General features: G+C 36.5%; 1 protein-coding gene across 3 annotated transcripts in view; it reads right to left on the bottom strand.

Annotated features, from left to right (window-relative positions):
* RGS7 (regulator of G protein signaling 7) overlaps window positions 1-22,493 on the bottom strand; it is a 565,752-nt gene that overhangs the window by 61,040 nt on the left and 482,219 nt on the right. For all 3 annotated transcript variants that reach the window (XM_037822014.1, XM_037822002.1, XM_037822011.1), the window contains exons 7-9: window positions 12,535-12,599; window positions 11,599-11,675; window positions 11,411-11,492 (exon numbers count right to left, since the gene is read on the bottom strand). In XM_037822014.1, coding sequence (XP_037677942.1) covers window positions 11,411-11,492; window positions 11,599-11,675; window positions 12,535-12,599 — 224 coding nt within the window. The remainder of the gene's footprint in view (window positions 1-11,410; window positions 11,493-11,598; window positions 11,676-12,534; window positions 12,600-22,493) is intronic.

The raw sequence follows: 22,493 nt of genomic DNA on the forward strand, positions 1-22,493 counted from the left end.
TGAGGGATGACTGTGCTATGTCGCAGGTGAGTGCCGTCCCCCCAGGGCAGTTCTGGGCTGCTGGGCTGTGTTGGGAGGCTCCCAGTCTGCTCAAATGATGGCTGAATGGGGCTCTGTTAATTCACACTGCTCCCCCTTCCCAGCTCTGGGACATTCAGCTGAGGTTGCAGGGAAGGCTAATGTCCACGCCCAGTTTTGTGGTGTGTGCCTGTTATTTGAAGCACTTCCGTCACACTGGGTTGTCTGGGGCAGCTCTGGGCTATGGGGCTGGCGATGGGCAGGAGTGTTTCCTGTCCACCAGGATGGTGGCTGTGAGCGGACACCCCCCTTTTCTTGGGAAGTTGTGTTGTTTAGTGAATTTTCTCAGCCACTGGATTATTGCCTTTTGTCTCAGAGCTCTCTTAGTTCTGCTCTTGACTTGACGTGCCCAAATTTCAATTCTTTGAAGCTTTCTGTATTGAGCTTCTTAGAGTAATTGTTTTAGAAAAAGCAAAAAGGATTTAAAAAAAAAAAAAAAAAAAAAACAGCCCTCCTCAGAGATCTAATGGGTTATTGAAATGCTAATAGACAAAGCAACCAGGGCCATTAAGGAAAAGTGCCCAGGGCAGAGAGATCAGCCTTGCTTCGGGATTTGCATATGCGCCTCAAGGCCTGATCTCCGCCCTTCCCCTTTCTGTGTTCACCAGAACTCCAAAAATCCTCCGCTTTTATTTTGGAGTTTTTCGTGTTGTTTTTTTTCTATGCCTGTCTCCTCTCTGCTGGGCTGGCTGCTCTCAGAGTCTCTGGTGTCTGGCCTCAGTCTATCTATGGTTGGAGTTTGAATCAGTAGAATGAGTTTCCGGTAAGAGCAGCCACTGCAATTCTCCCTTCTCCTTCCTGGAGCTGACAGCCCCTCCTCCCCCGGGACTGAGCCTGGCAGGGAGGGGCGCGGGTCCCCTGGCCGCAAAAACTTACAGATTTCGCTGATCTCAGCAGTTCCACGTTTTCATGAGTGTTGTATGAAGTATGCCCAAAGACAGATTGCTCTGTGGTGTCCAGTCCACGCAGTTCCTGGCTTTTTACCTACTTTCCTGGAGGAGTAACTAAAACATACAGCTCACCAGTCTGCCATCTTGCCCCGCCTCTCCTAATACACTTTTAAAAGACACCAGATAGATATGAACAAATAGCTAATATGATTCAATTTCATAAAGAAGTCAATTCTTCCAAGTTTTATATAAATTTAGCACAATTCAATTAAAATTCATAAAAAGGTTTTATTTCATTTTTTTCCTGTGGCTAGACAATTGATTCTCAACTTCATGCTGAAAAATAACTAGGAAAAACCTAAAAAGAAGAGCAATGAGTGGGAGGTGAGGTGGTCTTACTGGACTTTAAAACATACTAAAAGCAAAACAGTGTGGTTCTGGCACATGACAGATTAATGGAACAAATTATCAAGTGTGGAAGGCAAGAGTGCCAACTCCGCTGATGGCCTTTGTCCCATTTTATTATTTGTGTTAAGATCTTAATATCCATTTCTTAGCACAGGAGCCTCTAGTATATGACAATGATAATACTCCATGTTTTCCCTTCGTTGCTTCAACCTGAGGTTTCCTGCATAATTCTACCGTCCAGTGTGAGATTTCTATATAGGCTTATTTCTGAAAAGGAAAAATTCTACTAGGCCTTCAGTTAAGTTTGTTCCATTGAACAAGCTATAGCTTTCCTTTTCCTTGGTTTATTATAAGTCCTACCTCACTCATCACAGTAGCTTTCCTTCATGAACTATCAACTAAAGCTTAAGGCCTGGCTTTGAGCAGCTGCGTGAGTTAGAGGAAGGAGAATCAGAAGTGGCTGTGACTGAGAACATGTGGGTTCTTTCCTGGCTCCTCCTAAATAAGAACATGTCCGGGGGCAAAGCAAAACAAAACAAAACTCAATCTCTTTGAAAGTCAGTGTCCTGATCTGTGAAATGGGGATAAAGTTAGCAACAACCTGACAGAAGAATGTGAGGATTAAGAGTGAAAACTTAGGTACGGAGGCTTTATAACTTTATAAGTGACCATGTTCCACATCAGTGCAGCCTCTATTGAGAGGTGGGCGTGGTGATGGTGAGTGTGGACTCCAGAGATGCACCCCTGGGGTTCAATCCTAGCTCCCCGACTAGCACTTGTGGGACTTTGTGTAACTCAAGTGTCCTGTGCCTGGATGCCTTCTCTGTAAAGAGGAGAAGATAATCACACATCCTAAGGCTGTTGTGCGGATCGGGTGAGTTCATTTATATAAAGCACTAAATAGGGTGCCTGGTGCTTGGCAAATGTTCTCCAAGTGCTGCCATTATTTACTGTCCACCTTTCTTCCCAGGATTGGGAAAGCAGGAATACTGGTTTTGTCAGTGCTACCTCAGCTTTGTGGGGAGGGGGCTGCAGTGCTCCAGGAATGCAGCGCCTCAGTCTCCTCCCTCACAATCAAAGGTGACTAAAGAACCAACCGAAACAAAAAGAAAATTATCAATGTAAACATCATCCTTCCCTGTTTCTATGGCACACAAGTGGCCACTTGGGCCCGGGGCTCCCTGTGGTTTTTTGTTACTTTAAGTGGCACTTTTCAGGAACTTGAGAACTGATGAAGGAAAAGAGCAATTTTAAGTCATCCGGAGTGCAAGTGTTTCTTATCTATGATTGTTTTTGCCAATGTGTGTTAAAAATTGGTGGTGAGTAGCATTAATGAAGGTTGCTGAGGTTAACCACACAATCATATAATTCTTTTCTAGGGCATTTTTTGAGTATTTTAAATCAAGAGATAAAATACAGGATGTCATATGGACAAATAATATGACAACATATATGGTACAAGTATGTCTTAAGAGGTTTGTAGCCCTGGTTTTCTCTGAAATAAATTAATGTTCTCTCTTGAGGAAAATATTGCCTGCCTTGGAGAAGTGTCCGAGATACTGTCACTTCTCTTACAGTAATAAATAAATAATACTTTGATGAGAAATTTCTACAGTGGAATAAGAGAATTTTTAGAGGAATTTTTCCTGCAAGGCAATCAGACATGTTATTAGCATGAAATAATTATGAAAAAATTACATTATTTTTATTATAATACCACTTTCTCAAACATAATACAAGAGGCAATTTCTTTGTCCAGATTAACACAAGAACTATCAGCATTCCCATTATTTGAGGTAATGAGGCTAACATGGGAAATTATTTGAAATTTTGACACTACTCACAGTAACAATAGGCAGTACAACTTGTAAATAGATTACATTTTTGAACTTATAAGAAAAGGGAGCAGGTACCCAATGAACTACAGAATTTTAAGGCATGCTACACGTTTTAGAAATGGCAAATGAATGAAAATCCACTGATTACGAAATGTACTAAAAGCATTTGGTCATGTTCTCTGTGGGAACACTTCTGGAACCTCCTTTTCTGGAACTACTTCTGGAAAACATCAAATCTACGTCTTTGAGACTGAATGTGATAGTGACAATTTAGATGACTGCTTTCACCTGTGGGAAGATCATAGCCTGGTCTTATTAAATGTCACATCATTGGTTATAAGAGAATCAGATGTTAATTTCATATGTAAAATTATGGAGTTTTGTTGAGGAGAAAAAATGTTCAATCAAGCAGCAACATTCATTGTTGGTAATATAACAACTAGAATTTAAATCTCAAACTCTTTTTCCTCTCCTTGCACCTCTATTCTTAGTGAGCTTAATATATATAATACATATTATACTGAATTTAAATTTTAAGTTTGGAAAAAAAATGTACCATCTATTTTCATTAAGTTGGTTGAACTATGATGCTCTCAAATTTTAGGCTGGGGTCTTGCGGTGGATTGAAGCTGTATGTACCCCCAGAAAAACATGTTCTTAAACTCACTGCATTCCTGTGGGTGTGAGCACATTGAAAGCAGGACCTGTTGATGAGGTTACTTCAGCTAAGATGTGGTCCACCTCAATCAGGATGGGTCTTAATCCTGTCCCTGGAGTCCTACATAAGCAGGATGAAATTCAGAAAGATGGAGAAAGAAAGCCAGAGGAAGAAAGAAGCTAAAATTCAGTGGAGCCAGGAAGAGAACAGGGAGGACAGGAGAGGCCACCATGTGCATTGCCATGTGACAGAGGAGCCCAGGACCAAGGATGGCCAGTCTTCGGGAAGAAAGCATTGCCTTGATAACGCCTTGACGTGGGCTTTCTCTTAGCCTCAAAACCATGAGCTAATAAATTCCCATTATTCAGCCTAACCATTTCATGGTATTTACTTGAGCAGCCGAGGAAACGAAAACAGGTCCTTCAATCGGTAACACTCCAATTGCATTGTCTCCTGTTTTTTAGGAGGAGTGATACACATACATAATGAGAAGCACCAAATCTGAAGCATGGTTATCCAAGCAATGGCTCAAGAAAGGCGACCCTCATATCGCCACCCTTGGACTATTGGGGCAACAGAGAGCTCTCTGCTCTGTGATGCCATCCACTGGACAACTGTAAGGATGAAAACATTCTTCAGGCAGACAAAATCTGCCTCTTTTTGTGAAAGCAAAACAGGCTAATTCTGCTCCTTTTTCCATGGACTGCTGTTCAAATACATGAAGACAGATGAGTAATAGATCTAGCTTCTCTACCAAAGCTTAATTTCTCAGGTCCTCTCACTTACTCTCAGACATTTTAGTACCCCCAATCATTCTGCTCACCCTGCTGTAAGACAGGCAGTGTTTTCTACATGTCCTAAGAGTGTGGCGCTTGTGATGAGACACAACACTCCAGTGTGCTCTGACCACTTCAGAGCATTGCAAAAACATGCCTTCCCTTGTTCTGGATGTTATGGCTTAACTATGAGAGTCTGAGAATATTTTATCATGCATAAATTTTCCAGGTATAAATGTGCCACAATCCTACTAGAAAACTAAAATTATCAAATATCAAATACCCTATAATAACTACAATTGATATTGGGTTTATTCTCTCCTAATTGTTTTTATAAGCATAGATGCTTTCAATCAAAAGTGAGATCATATTACATATAATTTTATAGTCAAAGATATTCATGTGACATTTCAGCATAGTCTTTCTCCACGTCTTTAAAATTCTTTGAAATTCCCATTTTGAATGTTATATAATATCTTATGATGTGGATACATCATAATTTATTTTACTACCACCGTTTTGTTGAATATTTATGTTATTTCAGATTTTTGGCTATCCTTACAGTTTTAACCACTCTAATTTCTTTACACAGCTTTTAATAAGTTAACTTACTTGTACAAAAGATATTAACCTTTTCATTCATATTGTTGAATTATTTTTTCAGAAATATAATACCAATGCACATAAGCATTACGGCATGTAAGAGTACTTACCTCCCTATTACATTTGCTAGGATTGCTATTATTAATTTTGAAAATTTTAAGTAAAACAGATTGAAGCAAATTGGCATTTCTTTGTTGTAATTTGCTTTTTGTCACTAGCAAAGTTAAAATTTTTTCAAATCTTTAAAAACTATTTATATTTTTTCTTTTTATAATTGTTAGTTTAGCCTTTTATCCATTTTTATGTGAAATCAGAATATTTTCCTTATGAATTGTATAATTATTTTATATATTAAGAATACTAAGATGTACTTATATTTGTTGCAAACACTTTTAAAAGAATGTCAATTTGCCTTCTAATTAGAATATTTTGATATAAAATTAATTTAAGTTTATTTGTCTTTTATCTTTGTGATTTCATCTGCTGTTTTTATGCATGAAAACTTTCCTCTCTCCTAACCTTAGTTAAATGTTAATCTCTATATTCTAATTGAATTTTTGCTCTTTTTTTCTTTAGAGTTATTTTCTTTCCTTTCCTTCCTTCTCCCCTTTTTTAGATATGGTATTTAATCAGCCTTGAAGGAATTTGGGTGTGGGGAATAAGGTGAGAAATGTTTTTCTTCAACATAACCAGTTTGAGAACATTTGTTGAGTAATCTAAAATGTTCTCATTAATATGTGGTATTTTGTTTCTTATATAGCAAGAGCTTATATATACTTATATTCAATTTCAGGAATATCTATCCTATTTCATTGTTCTTCAAATCTAGCATTACTTCAGTAGGTTTTGGTTTTTTATCCACCATTTAAATATGTGTCCACAATAACTTTTTTAAAAGATGTAATCTGGTCCTTTTTACTTTTTTTTCAATTATAGAAGTTGTAGTTTTACAGAAAGATCATGCACAAAATACAGAATTTCCACATACCTGCCCCCATTTTTAACATTTTGTGCTAGTATGGTATCTCAATTACAATTATGAGAGAATATTATCGTAATTTACTATTAACTATAGTCCATAGTTTACATTAGGGTTCACTGTGCTGTGCATTCCTATGGTTTGTTTTGCTTTGTTATTTTAAAATTTTTGTTTCCTCAACATATATACCACCTAAAATTTCCCCTTTTAACTATATTCAGATACACAATTCAATGGTGTTAATTACATTTGTAATGTTGGGTTACCATAATGACTACACATTACCAAATCTTCTCCATCACCCCAAACAGAAACTCTGAATCAATTAAGAATTAACTACCCATTCCTTACCTTCATCCCAGGCCTGGTAATCAGTATTCGAGTTTCTGACTCTGAATTTGCTTATTCTAATTATTTCATATTAGTGAGGTCACACAAGATTTGTCCTTTTGTGTATGGCTTATTACACTTACCATGATGCACTAAACAAAATGCAATGCAGCAGATTACCTTTACTTCATTTAATAAAAGCTTTATAAAGATTAAGTGTTCTTTGTTATATTTTTATTGAAAGTTTTAATAGGGCTGTGAAAGATGAAATAAAATGAAAAAAAATTAACCAATAAGCTGTTAGAATAACTCTTTGTGTCTATTCATAACAAAGACATTTTATATAGTCATGAAACTAAATCAATGTCCATAAATATTAGATAACTGTAAAGTCTTTCAATTAAATTGTGTCATAAATTCATGAATTTGAGTATGGAGCTTTTTATTCTTAGTAAGAATATCAATCTATAGACTTTTAAAACTTTTAGTGATTATTTCCGATTTTTAAAATTGGCCTTTATTAAAATGAAAATTAAAATAAGGGCACTCTTTCATCTCTCTCATAATTTATGTGAATTATATATCTATTCTATGTGTTTAAAATTTTTGTCATTCTTGAAATAATAAAATACATAGATTACACTAAATTATTATATCTAAGCACAGGAGATAGTACTTCTTGGGGTAGCATTGTTGGAACTGGCACTTTAAGGTTCATATTGTATTACCATCCCTCACAGGAGGGTCTGTGACATGCTAGTTGAATTCTCTAGGACAGTTGTGTGTGACCTGCATTGCCTGAAAGATGCCCCAAACTATGGAAAGCAGCAAAATAAATGAAAATGAATATCCAAAAATCATGAGTAAACAATGCAGGTTGGCAACATATATTACCAAGATATTTAAAAATACAGCTTTATCATACATAGAGATACTGCTATCTTTTTATCCCTTCTTTTGGCAGGATAGATGGGTAAACTTAAGATCTCAATCTTGCCGTAGCTACTTTCTTTGCAGGCATCCCACTAATCCCTTCTTTGCTCCCCTTCCTTTGTAAATCAGGAGTAGGAGAGATTTTGGTTCCGGAGTGTCTGTACCTTCCCTCAGAAAATAGATGGGACAGTAATACCTACCTTGTTGGGTTATTCACAAAGTGGTTCCCCTAGACTGTGAGTTTTTAGAAATCAGAACTGTATTTTAGTCAATTTTTTATCCCTGGCTTTAGTACAGTGTCTGGCACTTATTTGAAGTGGAATAAATGGCATCAATCCATGATGTTTCATTTTGTGGGAAGGGTGACATGGGGAGGCAGAGCTCAGTTCCATGAGGTTCAGATAGGGCTTTTTAGTCTTTGATTTGGTAGATGGCTCCAGATCAGACACACTTAAACTCTACTCCACTCCACATAACCTTTACAGAGCTTCCTGGGTGGGTAGGGAATTGTCTCTTTGGAGATAAGCATCAACATAGACTCATTCCAGGTACACTGGTTAATAAATACCAAGGAAGACCACTTTGTTTTAATTCTTGTATTGCTTAAGACAAATCTGTATTGGAGACAGATTCCAAGTTTCACAAAAAAGGGCCTAAATAAAATTAGAAGTGTAAGGGAAACAAAAGTATTCAAAAATAAAATACAGGTAGTAAGAGAAAGAGGGCCCACAGATTAGCCACCTCATCATCAGCAACTGAAGTCAATGAGCAGCAGGCCAGATGGACCAGTGGTGAACATGGTAATGGTTGAAAGTGAAAAACAGTCAACACCATAATGACAAACTCAGCATTAAGTAAAGAAAAGTCCATTTCATGCAATGTATACACCAATGTATACCTTGGTGAGGCCAAAGGGAAAGGGAGACTGCTGAGGAGAGAATAATTCTCAGGAATTATTCTGGTTGGGGCCTTAGAACTAAAATAGAAGGTGGTGATTCTCTTCGATTGCATTCCTCTAGATTGGTAGACTTTGGTTAAACCTGTGATACGTAGGTGTTGCATTTGCATTACCTGTTCAATGTTCAGTTGTTCCCACGCTAACTTTTTTTGTGCTCCTCTCTGCATCTTTTCACAAAGGAAGTCAAAGAGTTCTCTAGTGCTTTCCACATGCCAGGTGACATGCTGATTGTCTTTATACCTAGAATCTTAGCGCTCACATCAACACTGCAAGATAACTCTGGTTCCATGTTATTAATGAGGCTTTCCAGTTTCAGGAAGGTTATGAAATTGGCCAAGGTGGTCCTATTAAATCATGGCCTCAGGTCTGCCTGACTTCAAACTCCATGTGTTTTCCACTCTGCCCCAGGTCTCCCCATATCCTTTGTCCACAGGCCATTGGCAGACATGATGTAAGCCGGAAGAGTAAGTAATTGAATAGTCTCCCAAATACAGAAACATCTATGAGTGAGGTGGGGAGTGCAATAGTAGGCCCTAGGGCATAACAGATAGAGCTTGTTCTAGGGTTCTGGATTGCTCAAGTGAAAATTGTTTGGTGTCAATATGCAAAACCCGGCTTCACTGATCCTGTTAGGAAGACAAAGTTTTACCAGATGACAACCACAGGGAGAAGTAGTCTTTTATTACTGCCACAGTCAGAACAAGCTATAAAGCAGAAGATCAATTTTAGGAATACCTATTAAACTTAAACTCCAGGACACAGGGCTTTTGGATCTAAATAATTGCTTTAAGGTTGATTTTAACAGCTGTAAAATTCATTTCTAGGGATCAGCACAAAAAATGCAGCCATTCTCAAAAATTATCACAATATTGCTGTTTCTTATCACACTTTTTTCCCAGTGATAGTAATCTTAAAAATCTCTTCTTGTCATTGCTTAGTTAATACCTCAGTCAGTGAATAGAGATACAGCTTATGCATTTTACTGAGTAAAAAATCATTAAAAACTCTTTTAGGAGCATCTTGCTGTTAATGTCCCTGCAATCATCATCTTTGTCAATTAACCGTCAGTAAGTACCCAGAAGGCTAAAAACATGTTAAAAGGGAGCACTTGCATGGCAGGCCTGAGTTCTGAACAAGTGTCAGCATTTCACCAGAATTTAGGTCCTTTTCAAAATATTTAAGTTTAAAGAAAATACCAATAGGTAATATCCCAAAGGACATGAATTTGTAATGTAATGAAAATGGTTGAAGGTAGTCAATTTGGGTACGTGCCGTTCTCAGAAGAATACAGGTAACCTGGAGCTACATTTATTTTCCTCTAAAAAAGAAGCAGTGAGTGACAAATTGCACCTTCATTTAAAGTAAAAGCACCTCATAAGCATCCAAAAATTCAGCAAGAGAGATGGAGCCAAGGGCTTCAGGGTGGTTTCTGCTTCCAAATGCTCTTTGAGATGACTTTCCCAGTGGAAGCCTAGTGAAAGGCAGGCAGGAGGCCTCTTGGAGAGAACTCGTATGTGCTTCTTGTGGATGTGAGTCAAAGAAGACTGGATCCCGATTCACACTGGATGGAGATAAAGACAACTGTGGACAGGTTCTACTTCCCACTGGGGCACAGAGAGGGCAAGGGAACAGCTGAATAATTCTTTGGTGATGGACCAAGGGAAGTGTACTGAGGTGGGATTAGTTTACACTCTTAGAGCATGAGTGGTTTCTATGAGATAGACGTGGGTAGTGCAGGAGAGTTGGCACGGAGTGAGTCATCTTGGAATGCCGAGAGGATAAAGGCATTCTAAGCTGAACAAAGCTGCAGATGGGCCACCAGATGCCCAAGGGCATATAGTGTATGAAAGTGGAAACTTAATGTACTGACTGGTGTCTAGAGAGTTCTTAAAACAAAGATCCTACCTCATATCCTTGCAACACCTCTGGGTGTAACCTCATAATCCATTTTCATCATGTGCAATAAAACTCCAACAGAATTTTGAGTAGGAAAGCCAGTTAAATCTCAATTCTAATCTTTTGAGAATTCAAAAGATAGAGCAAATTCAATAGAGAATTCAACAATTGCATTACTCTCTGAAATCGAAATACAAATATGTAAAAACAAACCTGGAGTCTTTCTTTTTTGGTATGAACCTGAAAGTAGTTGAGAGGAAATTTTTAAGGCTTTCTCATCAATCTTGATTTGTGTCTTATGCTGTGAACCTGTTGTTTGTTCTAATATTACTTATATAAATGTTATCCTCTAATGCCCTGACTATATTTAAAGAAATAGAAGAAAAAGACATAGCATCAAAATAGAAAGAAATATGAGTTCAGATATGCTGTCTTAAAAATGTGCATAACTACTGTTGAATTCCTTCCGCAGAATTTTCTGGTATTAATAAAGGGTATTCATTATTTGTTACTCTGAGTTGTATGGTTTGACATTGTTACCAAATGAAGAAACAGCCAAGTTATTATAAGCAGATCCAGCAATCACTGGCATCATTGAAAAGTATGAGCTATTTTGAATTGGAGCCATAAAAAATCTTAGTAAGTGAAAGTTGACACTGAAGCAGGTTATAATAGAGTTTAAAAGAGAAAAATTAACAGAGGAATAATATTTCAATTTATACATTTACAATAAAGCCAGAAAGCCGTGCAAAACTGCTTTGTATCAATCTTTTTTTCTTTAAAATATATATACAGCAGCATCAGGCAGCTCAGATATGAGGACTGAAGAAGCAAATGATGTCATTGTAGAAAAACATATTGTTTTATAAATCAAATAATATGTTACTGGACCCTGGTCATCTTACACAAAAGTGGCAATCTGTCCTCAACAAATTCACTAAACTGCTGTAGGAAAATCAATGAGGTTTCCACATTCTTCCCCTCCCTTCACTTTTAAAGGGCATCGCTCACTTACCAAAGGCTGAGGTTATGAATTTAGGGCAATGATAACACGTTTGCTTACCACAGGTCTATGTACGTCCCAGAATGCTCTCTCTTGGCTATCAAGGATCTTCCTTTCAATTTTGTCTCTTTTCTTGTCCACTCTGTCAACATTGTAACAATGAATAATGAATAGTGTTAATTGTAGTGCCTCTCTGGACAAAAGGCCACAACTTGAACAAATCTTCCAAAAGACTCACAAGGACTCACTTTGCTTGTGCTTCTGCTTGCATAAAAATGAACTCCCATTTCCGGGCAAATGCTCTCTGCAGCCTGGCGAGGCTCTCCTGAAAAGTATACCACAGGTTAGGACACTCTGGTGCCCATTCTTCACTACTCCCTTCTAGATACTTACAACATGTATTTGTCAAGAAAATAAATGTAGCATTTCCAAAGTACTAAGTTTATTCCGGTTTTGAATAAGTCACGCTCAATGAATGCAGCTAATCCTCTTATTAACAGCCTCAGAGGAAACAGAAAAACCTATTACAAATATTAAGCTTTGTGAATAACTGACTTTGGAGAATACAAGTAAAAATTGAACACAAATCTGCAAAATACCAACGTTATCTTGCATGAAAAAGTGTTCAAGACTAATCCATTGGACTTTTCTGCATCCACTTTACATGGAGGACAGGAAAAATAATACATTTCCACTACTGATTTCATCAGTCTGTCCAGTTCCTGACAATAAATATAAACCATTGTGAGCTTTCCAACCACTTCCACACAGTGCTTCAAATTCAGTAAATCATTACTCAGCAACCGTCTAAACAAATTATATCAGATTAATTTTATTTGCTGATATTGACCAAACTGAAGGTTTTGCAAAAAAATTTTTTCCCTATATACTGTTTAATTCTTTAAGTTTAGATATCTTTACTATAGTAAAAGTGAAACCATTTTTAAAAAATAAGATGTTTCCCCTTCTACTTCGAATTTGTGTATTTGGAATTTCACCATCCTCAATGTCAATAACGAGAGGAAGCAAGGTAGTCAAGGATTTATTGTCATTACACTGCCTGATTCCTGAAAATAGGATCCTTAAAATCCACTTATGTAGAAAGTTGAATGCCAAGAAACGACCATGGGTCTTACTTCTCTTAATTTTATGGCTTTGTTTGGCAGAAGGTACTTGGTACTTACAGCTTCATAGTCTGCTAGTTCCAATCTTGCTTTGTTTTGCATTGTTCTCTTGCAGAGGTAAACCGCTGAAAGATTAAAAAAAATCAATAATTTCTCACTTTCTTAAGGTACTGAGGCAGTATAAATAAAAATATAGCATTATAAATCAAGATATATTGGTTCAAATTGTAATTTTTTTCCAAATTGTAATTTCCTCCTTCTTCCTTTATTTCTTTTTTAGAAAAAGAATAAACAATTATGCAACATTATTACTGAAATTCAAATATAGTGACATTTCTGATGTTATAAGAAAATGGACATGTTTAGAAACTTGGTAACCATTTCTTTATTTTTAATTAACAGTTGTCATAATTTGAGTTTCTTCAAAGAATAAGGGGGAAAATAGTCTTTTAAAAAGACATCAGATGAACTTAAAAAAATCTAGAGGTCTAAATAAAACCATTTGTAAAAAGAAATTATATGAAAACCATGTTATTAGCAAATTCAATTATTTCCATATTCTACAGTCAATTAAGAGGATTTGCTAATTTAAAACTGAAGGCTTCTTGGTGTCTTCTCTGCCTCATTTTGCGAGGGCCAATTGTTCTGTTACTAGGAGAGAAGAAAGTATAACACCTTACCTAACTAAAATACATCACTTTTTTAATTCCATTTTTCTGAGCACTCAGTCTCCTTGGCTGCTATGTAAAGTCCCTCTGGGGAGCAGATTTACAGGATGAGTAATAGAGAAGAGAGGACAGTGAGAGCAGCACTGCCATCCAGCAGTCAAATCTCATCAGTTATTTCAGGGAATACTGCTGACTGATGATCATATCCGGGCAGTTATAGATCTCTGGTATAATCCCAATTTCCATAATAATTTTGCCATTTTGTCATACATATAATGCAACACTTGAGTCTGATGAAATTCAAGATAAATTATGTCTATTCTAGATGCTGAATAAATCTACTGGATGAGGAGCATAGGATATTACTTTTTGTAAGAGTAGCTGTGGGGGTATGTCTTGAGAAATACCACCTCTGCACTAAGCTATATCACTCCTATTTTTTTATATCACTGAGTAAAAATCTTACACAGAAAATCTGAGACCACTGCAAACATGGATGGTATTTACTCAGTTTCTACCCTACAAGGGTTTCCAGCTTGAAGGTCAAGGCCAAGGAAAGAGCCAATCATCAGATGATTCTAACACTATTAAAAACACTGACACAACACATACGGTTTTAGAACACATCTTTCTAAATATCCACCTCTGTACTTTTGTATTTCTGCTAACATTAGTAATGTTCAGAAGTCAAATGTCAAAATAATGATATGGTATGTGCTAATTTTTTAATCAGTCATAGTTTATGCTTGCTCCCAAAGAAATGTTTACTATGACTTTAATAAAATATCAAACAAGTTCTCAGCATTTGGTAAAAGAGATTATGGGGTATGTGCAATACTCATGAGGGTGTCTCTTCATGAGAGAAAATTTAAATCTCTTAAATAGCTAAGGAAATAATGTTATTTTTCCTGTAGAATTACCTTTAATCAAATTTCAAGCCCCAACTTAGTCCTTCATCAGTCAATCCTTCTCTTCATCTCCTCTTGAATCAGCCTCAATTTGCTTTATTTGTTCTGATAATTTAATCTTTGTTCTTCCCAAAATCAGTCTCCTTTTGGGAAGCATATTTTTAAACTTATTAGATTAACAAATGATTAAAGCAAAAGTAGGGTGATTTTTTAGATGATTATTTGCAAAGAAGTTGTGCATTCTTTAATGTGGGTGTTCTGCACTGCAATTTTCTCTTATTCTTACCTAAGTAAAATACATCACTCTATAATTTCATTTTCCTAAGAATTCAATCCGTTTGGCTTCTATGTAAAGTTCATCTGGGAGATTTACAGGATGGAGAACAAAATGTAACAAAATGAAAGAGTGGACAGGCAGTGCCTGGTACATAGTAGGTTGTTTAATATGTACTTGTCGAATGAGTGAATGAATGAATGAATAAATGACCAGAATATCTTCAGAACAAGCTATTTAGCAGTCAGATGAACTCAAATGATCAACTCAGCCCAAATTTCTACTATACTGGTATTGAGAAAGGAGAGAAACGATAAAGGCTGGATTAGTGAAAGGAGGGAGTTCTCTGGGTACTGTTGATGGCAGAGCAAATCAGCTAAAGAAAAACCCTAACTTCTGGGATTCTAGTTAATACTTTGTTTTCTATTACCAAGGGCTTAATTTCAATTTCAAGTTTAAATATATCTCTCTGCAGTAGTTTTCTAGGAGTACATAGTGAGTACATTTTGAGGATTTACAGGGTCAAAGAAGTAATTTCATAATAGGCTATGTCATTAAGTGGGAGGAATTTTGAGAAAGTCTAAAGTACAGTTCTGGCTAAAATAGCTGAGTAGTAAGGGCAGAGAATCTGGCCCAAATACAATGTAGAATTTAGATGGCAAAAAATCGAAGTTTCTGGGACACATCTGTAATTGAATAAAAATTGAATAGAAAGTGAAAACTGACAATAGTCTTTTTGCTTAATTTAATAAAGCTCTATAAAGTGGAACAGTCTCTTGAGCAAGCATTGCTGCCCATGACAAAAGTGCACAGTCATATCATACAGACCAGTAAGAAAATCAGCACCCAGTGACCCAAATATCCAAGTAAAGAAAGACATAGATAAAAAATTCATAAAGGCTAGCAACACAAATGTCACATATATATTGAAAAATATACAACTTCTCTTATAACCAAAGTAATGGAAATGTAACATATGAAGCAAGCAAGCAAGCAGACTCATGTCATAAAGCAACTTTATTTTTTAAAGTTTAAACTTTATTTTTTAGAGTTTATTTTATGGCCTAATTCTTCCCCTGCCTCTGAATAAAAACTCAGGCAGTTTCTAAAATCTTGCTTGTCACTCTCGAGTAATTCATATAGTCTCAATTTATTATTGAGAATGTCCACCCTAAGCAGTAGTCAGAACTCCAAGCTTGGTTTAAAGTTGAGGTCTCCCCTCTAACCCAGCTAGAACCAGCTTTAACCCGGAAGCCCACTGTGGGTGAAGGTGTATGGATGTCTTCTTTCTCCTCCTGGCTTTTCTGTGTTCCTTGCCAAGTACTGCTAACTGGCATTCTAATCCTTTTGGGGTTGGAGAACAGGAAGGAAGGTGAGGAAAGGGGAGCCCGGAAGTTCTTACTTGACTGATACCATTGTGGTGACTCAGCACGGCAGCTCTCTGGACTTGGTAGAGGTATAAAGCTTATCATATCTGTCTGGGAACTTCAGATCCTTTGAAGAAGCTCTCCCTCCCCATTGCTGGTGATTTTTTGTCAATCTGGTTGAAGTCCAATACTTTCATTATGTTTCCCTACCTTTTTTCATAGATTTCCAACAATTTCCATGTTATAGAATTTAATGTTTTGATCAGCACATAAAAGATTCCTATGGCTAATACTATTTTTTTTTTTTTTTGTCTATCCATCTGTCTATTTATTTATCAATCCATTTTCTGGAGGGTAGGTTGCATACATCATGCTCCTTGAACCCTTAATACCACCATGTACATTTCCTAAGAACAAGGCTATTCACTTAGGTAATCACCTTACATGCAGTTATCAAGTACAAGAAATTTAAACTTGGTATAAAGCTTAAGTCTATATTCCATTTTTTTTCATATGTCCCAATAATGTCCCTTTGAACCTTTTCTCTTCCCTCATTAGATCCTGTCTAGGATCATGTTTTGCACTTAATTGTCACTGTTTCTTTAGTTGCTTGCTCTTTTTCTTTTGTTGTCTGAACATATATACAACATAAACTTTCTCATCTCAACCACTCCCAAGCATACTGTTCAGTGGGATTAATCATAGTCACTATATTGTATGTCTAATGTTATTTACCTTGTATTATTTTTCATTTGTTATGAATTGCTACCTCAAATTTCATTTTTTACTTTGTATTTGCCTAGTATACCTTCGCATCACCATTTATTCTAACTAAAAGAATCAGTTTGTTTTACTTGTGTTTCCTACATCAGATATTGTTGGACTTTATTTATAAACTAACCTATCTGGTCTTTTTATTGGTGAACTTAAATATCTGAATGCATTTTTGTGGTAACAGTTGTGTTTGGTCTTCATTTTCTCCTGTCTTTATTTCTCTCCCCTTCTTTGTGATTGTATTTCCTTTGCTTTATATCTTTTGTTATATGCAGTATGCTTTCTTTAATTCTTGCTCTCCTATTTTAGAAGTAATAAAAACTTGTTACTATTCCATTCTTATCTCTTTAAATAAATGCTTAAATATATATTTCTCAAAATGGAAACACAGAATTTGAACATTGCCTAATGACTCCCTCCAAAAATGATGAAAATTAGCACATCTTCACTCACTCTTCTTCCCTGTTTTTTCCTGTGTGACTTTAGAATTCACTGCATTTTCTGTTATAGATATTTTTTTAATTATAACATTCACATTCTATTTGGAAACTATTTTTGTCACAATTATTTAGACTTAATTCTATGTTTAAATTGGTTCACATGCTTTTCACCAGCCCTCTAAATGTCCTTTTTGGTTTCCTCACTCTGAATTGGCATTGGTGAATTCTCCTTGGCTTCCCTGCTTATTTATCTGGATATTATTTTTGCATCTTTCTTTAGGGTTTAAACTGTGAATTAGATCTAAATTGTGGGTTTATATTTTTATGATATACATGATTCAGTAGCCTGAAGGGCATTCAGAGAGAGCTGGTATCCTGGAAAAATAAAGCCAGAAAACTTTGTCTTTGCAGTTTTATTTATTTATTTTTTTAATCTAAATTTGTTGAAACTACTCTATCAGGTTCCAGGTCCTCTAAAAAAAGAAGGATATTGGCCTATTATGCATACCCTCTGGTTTCTTTTGGAGTTTGCTCACTAGTTTTGGAGTGAAACTGCTACATTGGTAAAAGTAGGCTAGAGAAAAACGCTGATAATCCTGTATTTTCTGTTGTCTGATGCAGCTGTTCCAAAAATGCTCCAAGAATACTGCATTTCCCTGCTCCCAGTTTCTCCCATATATACTTATGCTTGTTCCCCAATTGTCTGAGAAAGTCTGTGCTACTTTAAGAACCCAGATCAGGATAGAAAGTTAGTCAAGCTTAGGTGTTCTCTTCCAGTGTCATGCCAAGGCCACAGAAACTTTGATTCAAGATGGTGGCAATCCTTTCCCAAGATGTAGCAGGTTTTGTCTTTGCCTTTCCCAAGACTTAGTGGTAGCTCCAGCCCTGATGTATTCATGTTAGGAAATATTAATGGGGTTGGTCAGAATTTCATCCAGTTATATAAAGCCACCCTAATTGTTCTAGTTTGCTAATGCTGCCGGAATGCAAAACACCAGAGACGGATCGGCTTTTATAAAAGGGGGTTTATTTGGTTACACAGTTACAGTCTTAAGGCCATGAAGTGTCCAAGGTAACACATCAGCAATCGGGTACCTTCACTGGAGGATGGCCAATGGTGTCCGGAAAACCTCTGTCAGCTGGGAAGGCACGTGGCTGGCGTCTGCTCCAAAGTTCTGGTTTCAAAATGGCTTTCTCCCAGGACGTTCCTCTCTAGGCTGCAGCTCCTCAAAAATGTCATTCTTAGTTGCACTTGGGATATTTGTCCTCTCTCAGCTTCTCCAGAGCAAGAGTCTGCTTCCAACGGCTGTCATCAAACTGCAGCTCCTCTCTCAGCTTCTGGGCGTTCTTCAGTGTCCCTCTTGGCTGTAGCAGCTTGCTCCTTCTGTCTGATCTTATATAGTGCTCCAGTGATTTAATTCAGACCCACCCTGAATGGGTGGGCCAACACCTCCATGGAAATTATCCAATCAGAGTCATCACCCACAGTTGGGTGGGGCACATTCCAAAGAAACACTCAAAGAATTACAATCTAATCAACACTGATAACATCTGCCCACACAAGATTACATCAAAGATAATGGCATTTGGGGGACATAATGTAATCAAACTGGCACACTAATTTCTTGAGAAAGGAAATTAATGGATCATACCACCATCTTCCTTCCATTTGGCTAAATTCTATTGATTTCAGAAAAAAAAAAAATCTTTCAAGTGAATGTGGTACCATTCTCTAATTTCTGCTCTATTCTATTGGTTAGTGCTAGTCTTTTGCTATCTTTTAAAAAATTCCTCCAAATTAAGGTACTTTAAATTTCATAACAGTACAGTACTTCTAAATCTAACTTTCATTTAAAGATTTAGCCATTAGCAATGCATTTACAGGGATAAAAAGGCAAGAAATAATAATTCAGGGAATTTTAATTTAAAAATCATAATTCAACAGTAATCAAACATTAACTACAAGGAAAATTAAACTTTGCAAAAAATAGCTTGAGAAAAATATTATAAAAATTATTTTTAAATTATTTAAATTTCTTATATATATTAATAATGAAGTCTCTGTTATATGGGATCAAATTCCTTGATAAGAGAAGACCTATTAGAATAAGAAAGGTTTACTATGGAAATGGAGCATCTGGACTGTGAAAATCTCAAATTCCTTCCTTGAAGTCCTTGCCCTTAAGGAGGAAGAATATTGTACAAGAATTATAATTATGAAAAGAATTAGAGCTGTTGGCTTCTGCCTCCTGCTTTAGGAACAGAAATGTCACTCAATGATTCTACTATGAACCTGCTCTACCTTAAACAATTACATATTTAATTTGACCCAGAGCCTTAAAACAGCTCTCCCAGAAAGAAGGCATTGCTATCTTTATTTAATTGACGGTAACTGAAATGTAGAGAGCTTAAGTGCCCTCCCAGGCCATACAAATAATAAGTAGGTGAGTCACGGTGTTCTTGTGTGTCCGTGATCACATGGCACATACTTACTGTACAGCCATAAAATGTGAAGGTGGTGGCAAAGAAGGGGCAATCCCATATCAGCTCAGAGAATGCTGAGAACAGAGGCAAGATGCTTCTTTACTTTGATTCTTATTTCCTACATTGGTCTATTTTTCTTAATTTCTGAGAATGTTATTCCTAAATGCAAGAGCTATTGTTGTCATTGTGAATCCTTATTTACTTTATTTTAGCTCTAGAGCATTCGTCCACAAACTACGTTATAGATTGTGTGACTGTCACTCTTACCCCAACCACAAATTGCTAAAGAAACAGGATAAGATCCATTTGATTAATCTTTCTGTGTAAATATGTTAATGATTCCTAAAAGACCCATTTGATTAATCTTTGTGTAAATATGTCAATGACTCCTAAAAAAAATGCTTTCTTAAAGTTCATGAGTTATGGCAATTTGTTATTCTGTATGTTCCTCAGATACTTTATTCTTCTGAAATATACTTTCTTTATCTCTCCTAAAAATTGTTTGCTTATGTCTTATTCACTTTGTTGGAGAGCAGTGATTAAAATGGATGATTTCTCTAATAATAGACACATGCACGAAGCTATCAGAGGATCTTATGGCAATCTACAACAACTTGACCTTGTTATTTTACATATAGCATTATTACCTCTTCTTCTTATTTAGTAGATTTTTAAACCAATACTATATTTATTTATAATGCAAAAAAATAACAAATACCATAATTTAACCCTTATCATGGCATTTCTGAAGTATTGTTTTAATAAAAATAGTTGAAATATTAACTTTTAAATATACCTCCCATAATACTGGGTCAAGGGTTCTTTATATCCTTTTTTCTTACTTAAATGTATTACCCAAAGCAATATATCTGGGAGTCTGTGCTTTATAAAGAGCACCCCAATAAACCATGCAGAAGGAGCACAAAACTACCAAATGACTGTCTAATTTCTGTTAATTAAATCTGGATTTAAATTGCCTGGTAGGGACCAAATGATATCTGAACTTGATTCCTCCCCACCCCGTCTTTTGGTTTCTCAGATAAAAGGAGAGCTATATAGGTAGAGTGTTAATAAAAAATAATGGTATAACCAGAGAAGTGGGACTAATTGTCCTAAATTACAGGCTAACTCCCTTGGGACATTAGACTTTTACTATGGCTATTTCCGATACCCTGATAATCAAATTGGAAAGATGAATTCACAGATATTCTAGGAAAGGCAATATGATGTAGTAAAAAGATCAATGTCTCTGAGCTCTGAGTTCTGGTCTCCCTCATTACCTGTGATTTTGGACTAGGCACCTCCCTGAGACTCCATTTGCTCACCTGTGTAACCTAATGTATCTATTGCACAGGATAGAGGTTAGGATTACAGAAGATGATATATTGGAGAATACCGGTGTTAATTACAAAGGAAAGTAATGTTTCAAACTTTTGGATATATTGTACTTTAATTTCAATGAAAACATTTTTACTTAAAATTATAATGAATACTTTTATAAGTGAACTGTTCAAAATCCTTGCTTGATATGATTGTAACACATAGTTTTTGTATTTTTTTTCAAGTAAGACACCACAGGAGGGCCATTGTTTGAATTATTTTAGTGTCTCACTTGTCAAGTGTCTCTTCCTTGTAGAACTGCCATGAATTAGCACTGTCAAGAATTTTAAATAATAGATTAAGCACATTTGCCTTGTGGTGTCTCGAATATACCCTTTGACCTTGAAATTTTTTTTCAAAGTTTATCTTAAAATATATTTCAATTTTAATTCTATGATTAGTTTTGTTTTTTTAACAGAGGCACTTCAGTATTAGTAAGTTGTATTTCTTATTTTTATTTAGTTCTTTACTCTCTGTGTTCCCTCAATCTTTTTACTCTTTTTATCTCTTTTCATCTCACTACCAAAATTTTCTATACAACTAAGTAAGCAATCAATATTTTCTGCTAACAGCTGTTGCCAGGTTGCTGAGCCTATGGGGAAGAAAAAGTTGGAAATTTACTTTTTTTAACTCATTCAATTATTCATTCAACAAACACTTCCTAAATTCTTACTATCCACCAGGCTCGGGTCCAGGTGTTGAGGGTACATCTGTGAACAAGACAGATAAGGACCCTGTCCTCAATGAGTTATATTCCAGAGAAAATCAAAGCAAACTGGCTTGGAGAGAGCAAAGATAACAGTGTGTCCAGCTACTAGTCTACAGGGTGACATCCATCCAGAGCTGAGCTCCTGGAGAGGCACATCCTTAATCCTGTCCTCTACCTGTAGAGGGGGCTATTGTACCAGTCTCACCTGGTAAAAGTAAAAGAAGGTAGCTTAACAAAGCCTAGAATCCTAAGGGGATGAGGTAGTGTCTGTGGGGTAATTGCATGGGGCTCCACGGTTCCTGGAGAAGAACAAAATCTCTGCAAAAGCAGAGAGGAAAAAACAAGGAAATGAGACAGGTGTGAATAGACACGATCCATTCATTTGTTGAACAAATGTTTATCGAATGCCTACCGTGTGCCAAGCTTTGTCTAGGCCCTGGGGGCACAATGTTGACCCCAGTGGACCATCACTACTTTTATAGAGCTTACATTATTCTGGTGTTGGGTGTGATGGACAATGTATAAGTACTATGAATAAATTAATGACAACAACTAATATTTATTGAAATGTTTTCTATTCCAGGAACTGTTCAAACATTTCACATGCATTATCCGGATTAAGCTGCACAGCCACACTGAGAAGTAGGCACCATTAATTTTCCCACTTTTCAGATGAGGCAATTTAGGCAGGATGAGATAAGTAATTTCTTGGTTGAGGCAAGAGTCAAATCTAAGCATTAGACCAGAGCCCACATGGCTAACCACTAGGCAGTGACAGAGATTAGGGCAAGGGGAAGGTGGGGAAAGGAGGGGGATGAGGAAGGGGCAGAGCTCCTCTAGCTTCTATGTTGAGACCTACACTGGGAGAAGGAATCAGCTATAAAAATCTGGGGGTAGAGAGTACCAGTCAGAGTACAGCAAGGGGGATGGCCCTAAGGAGAAAACAAGCATGACATGTTCAAGGAAAAGGCAAGAAACAGACCAGAGCTATGGCTGGAGCATGGAGAGGGAGGGG

This window comes from Choloepus didactylus, chromosome 2, assembly GCF_015220235.1.
Source record: "Choloepus didactylus isolate mChoDid1 chromosome 2, mChoDid1.pri, whole genome shotgun sequence".
Classification (NCBI taxonomy): Eukaryota; Metazoa; Chordata; class Mammalia; order Pilosa; family Megalonychidae; genus Choloepus; species Choloepus didactylus.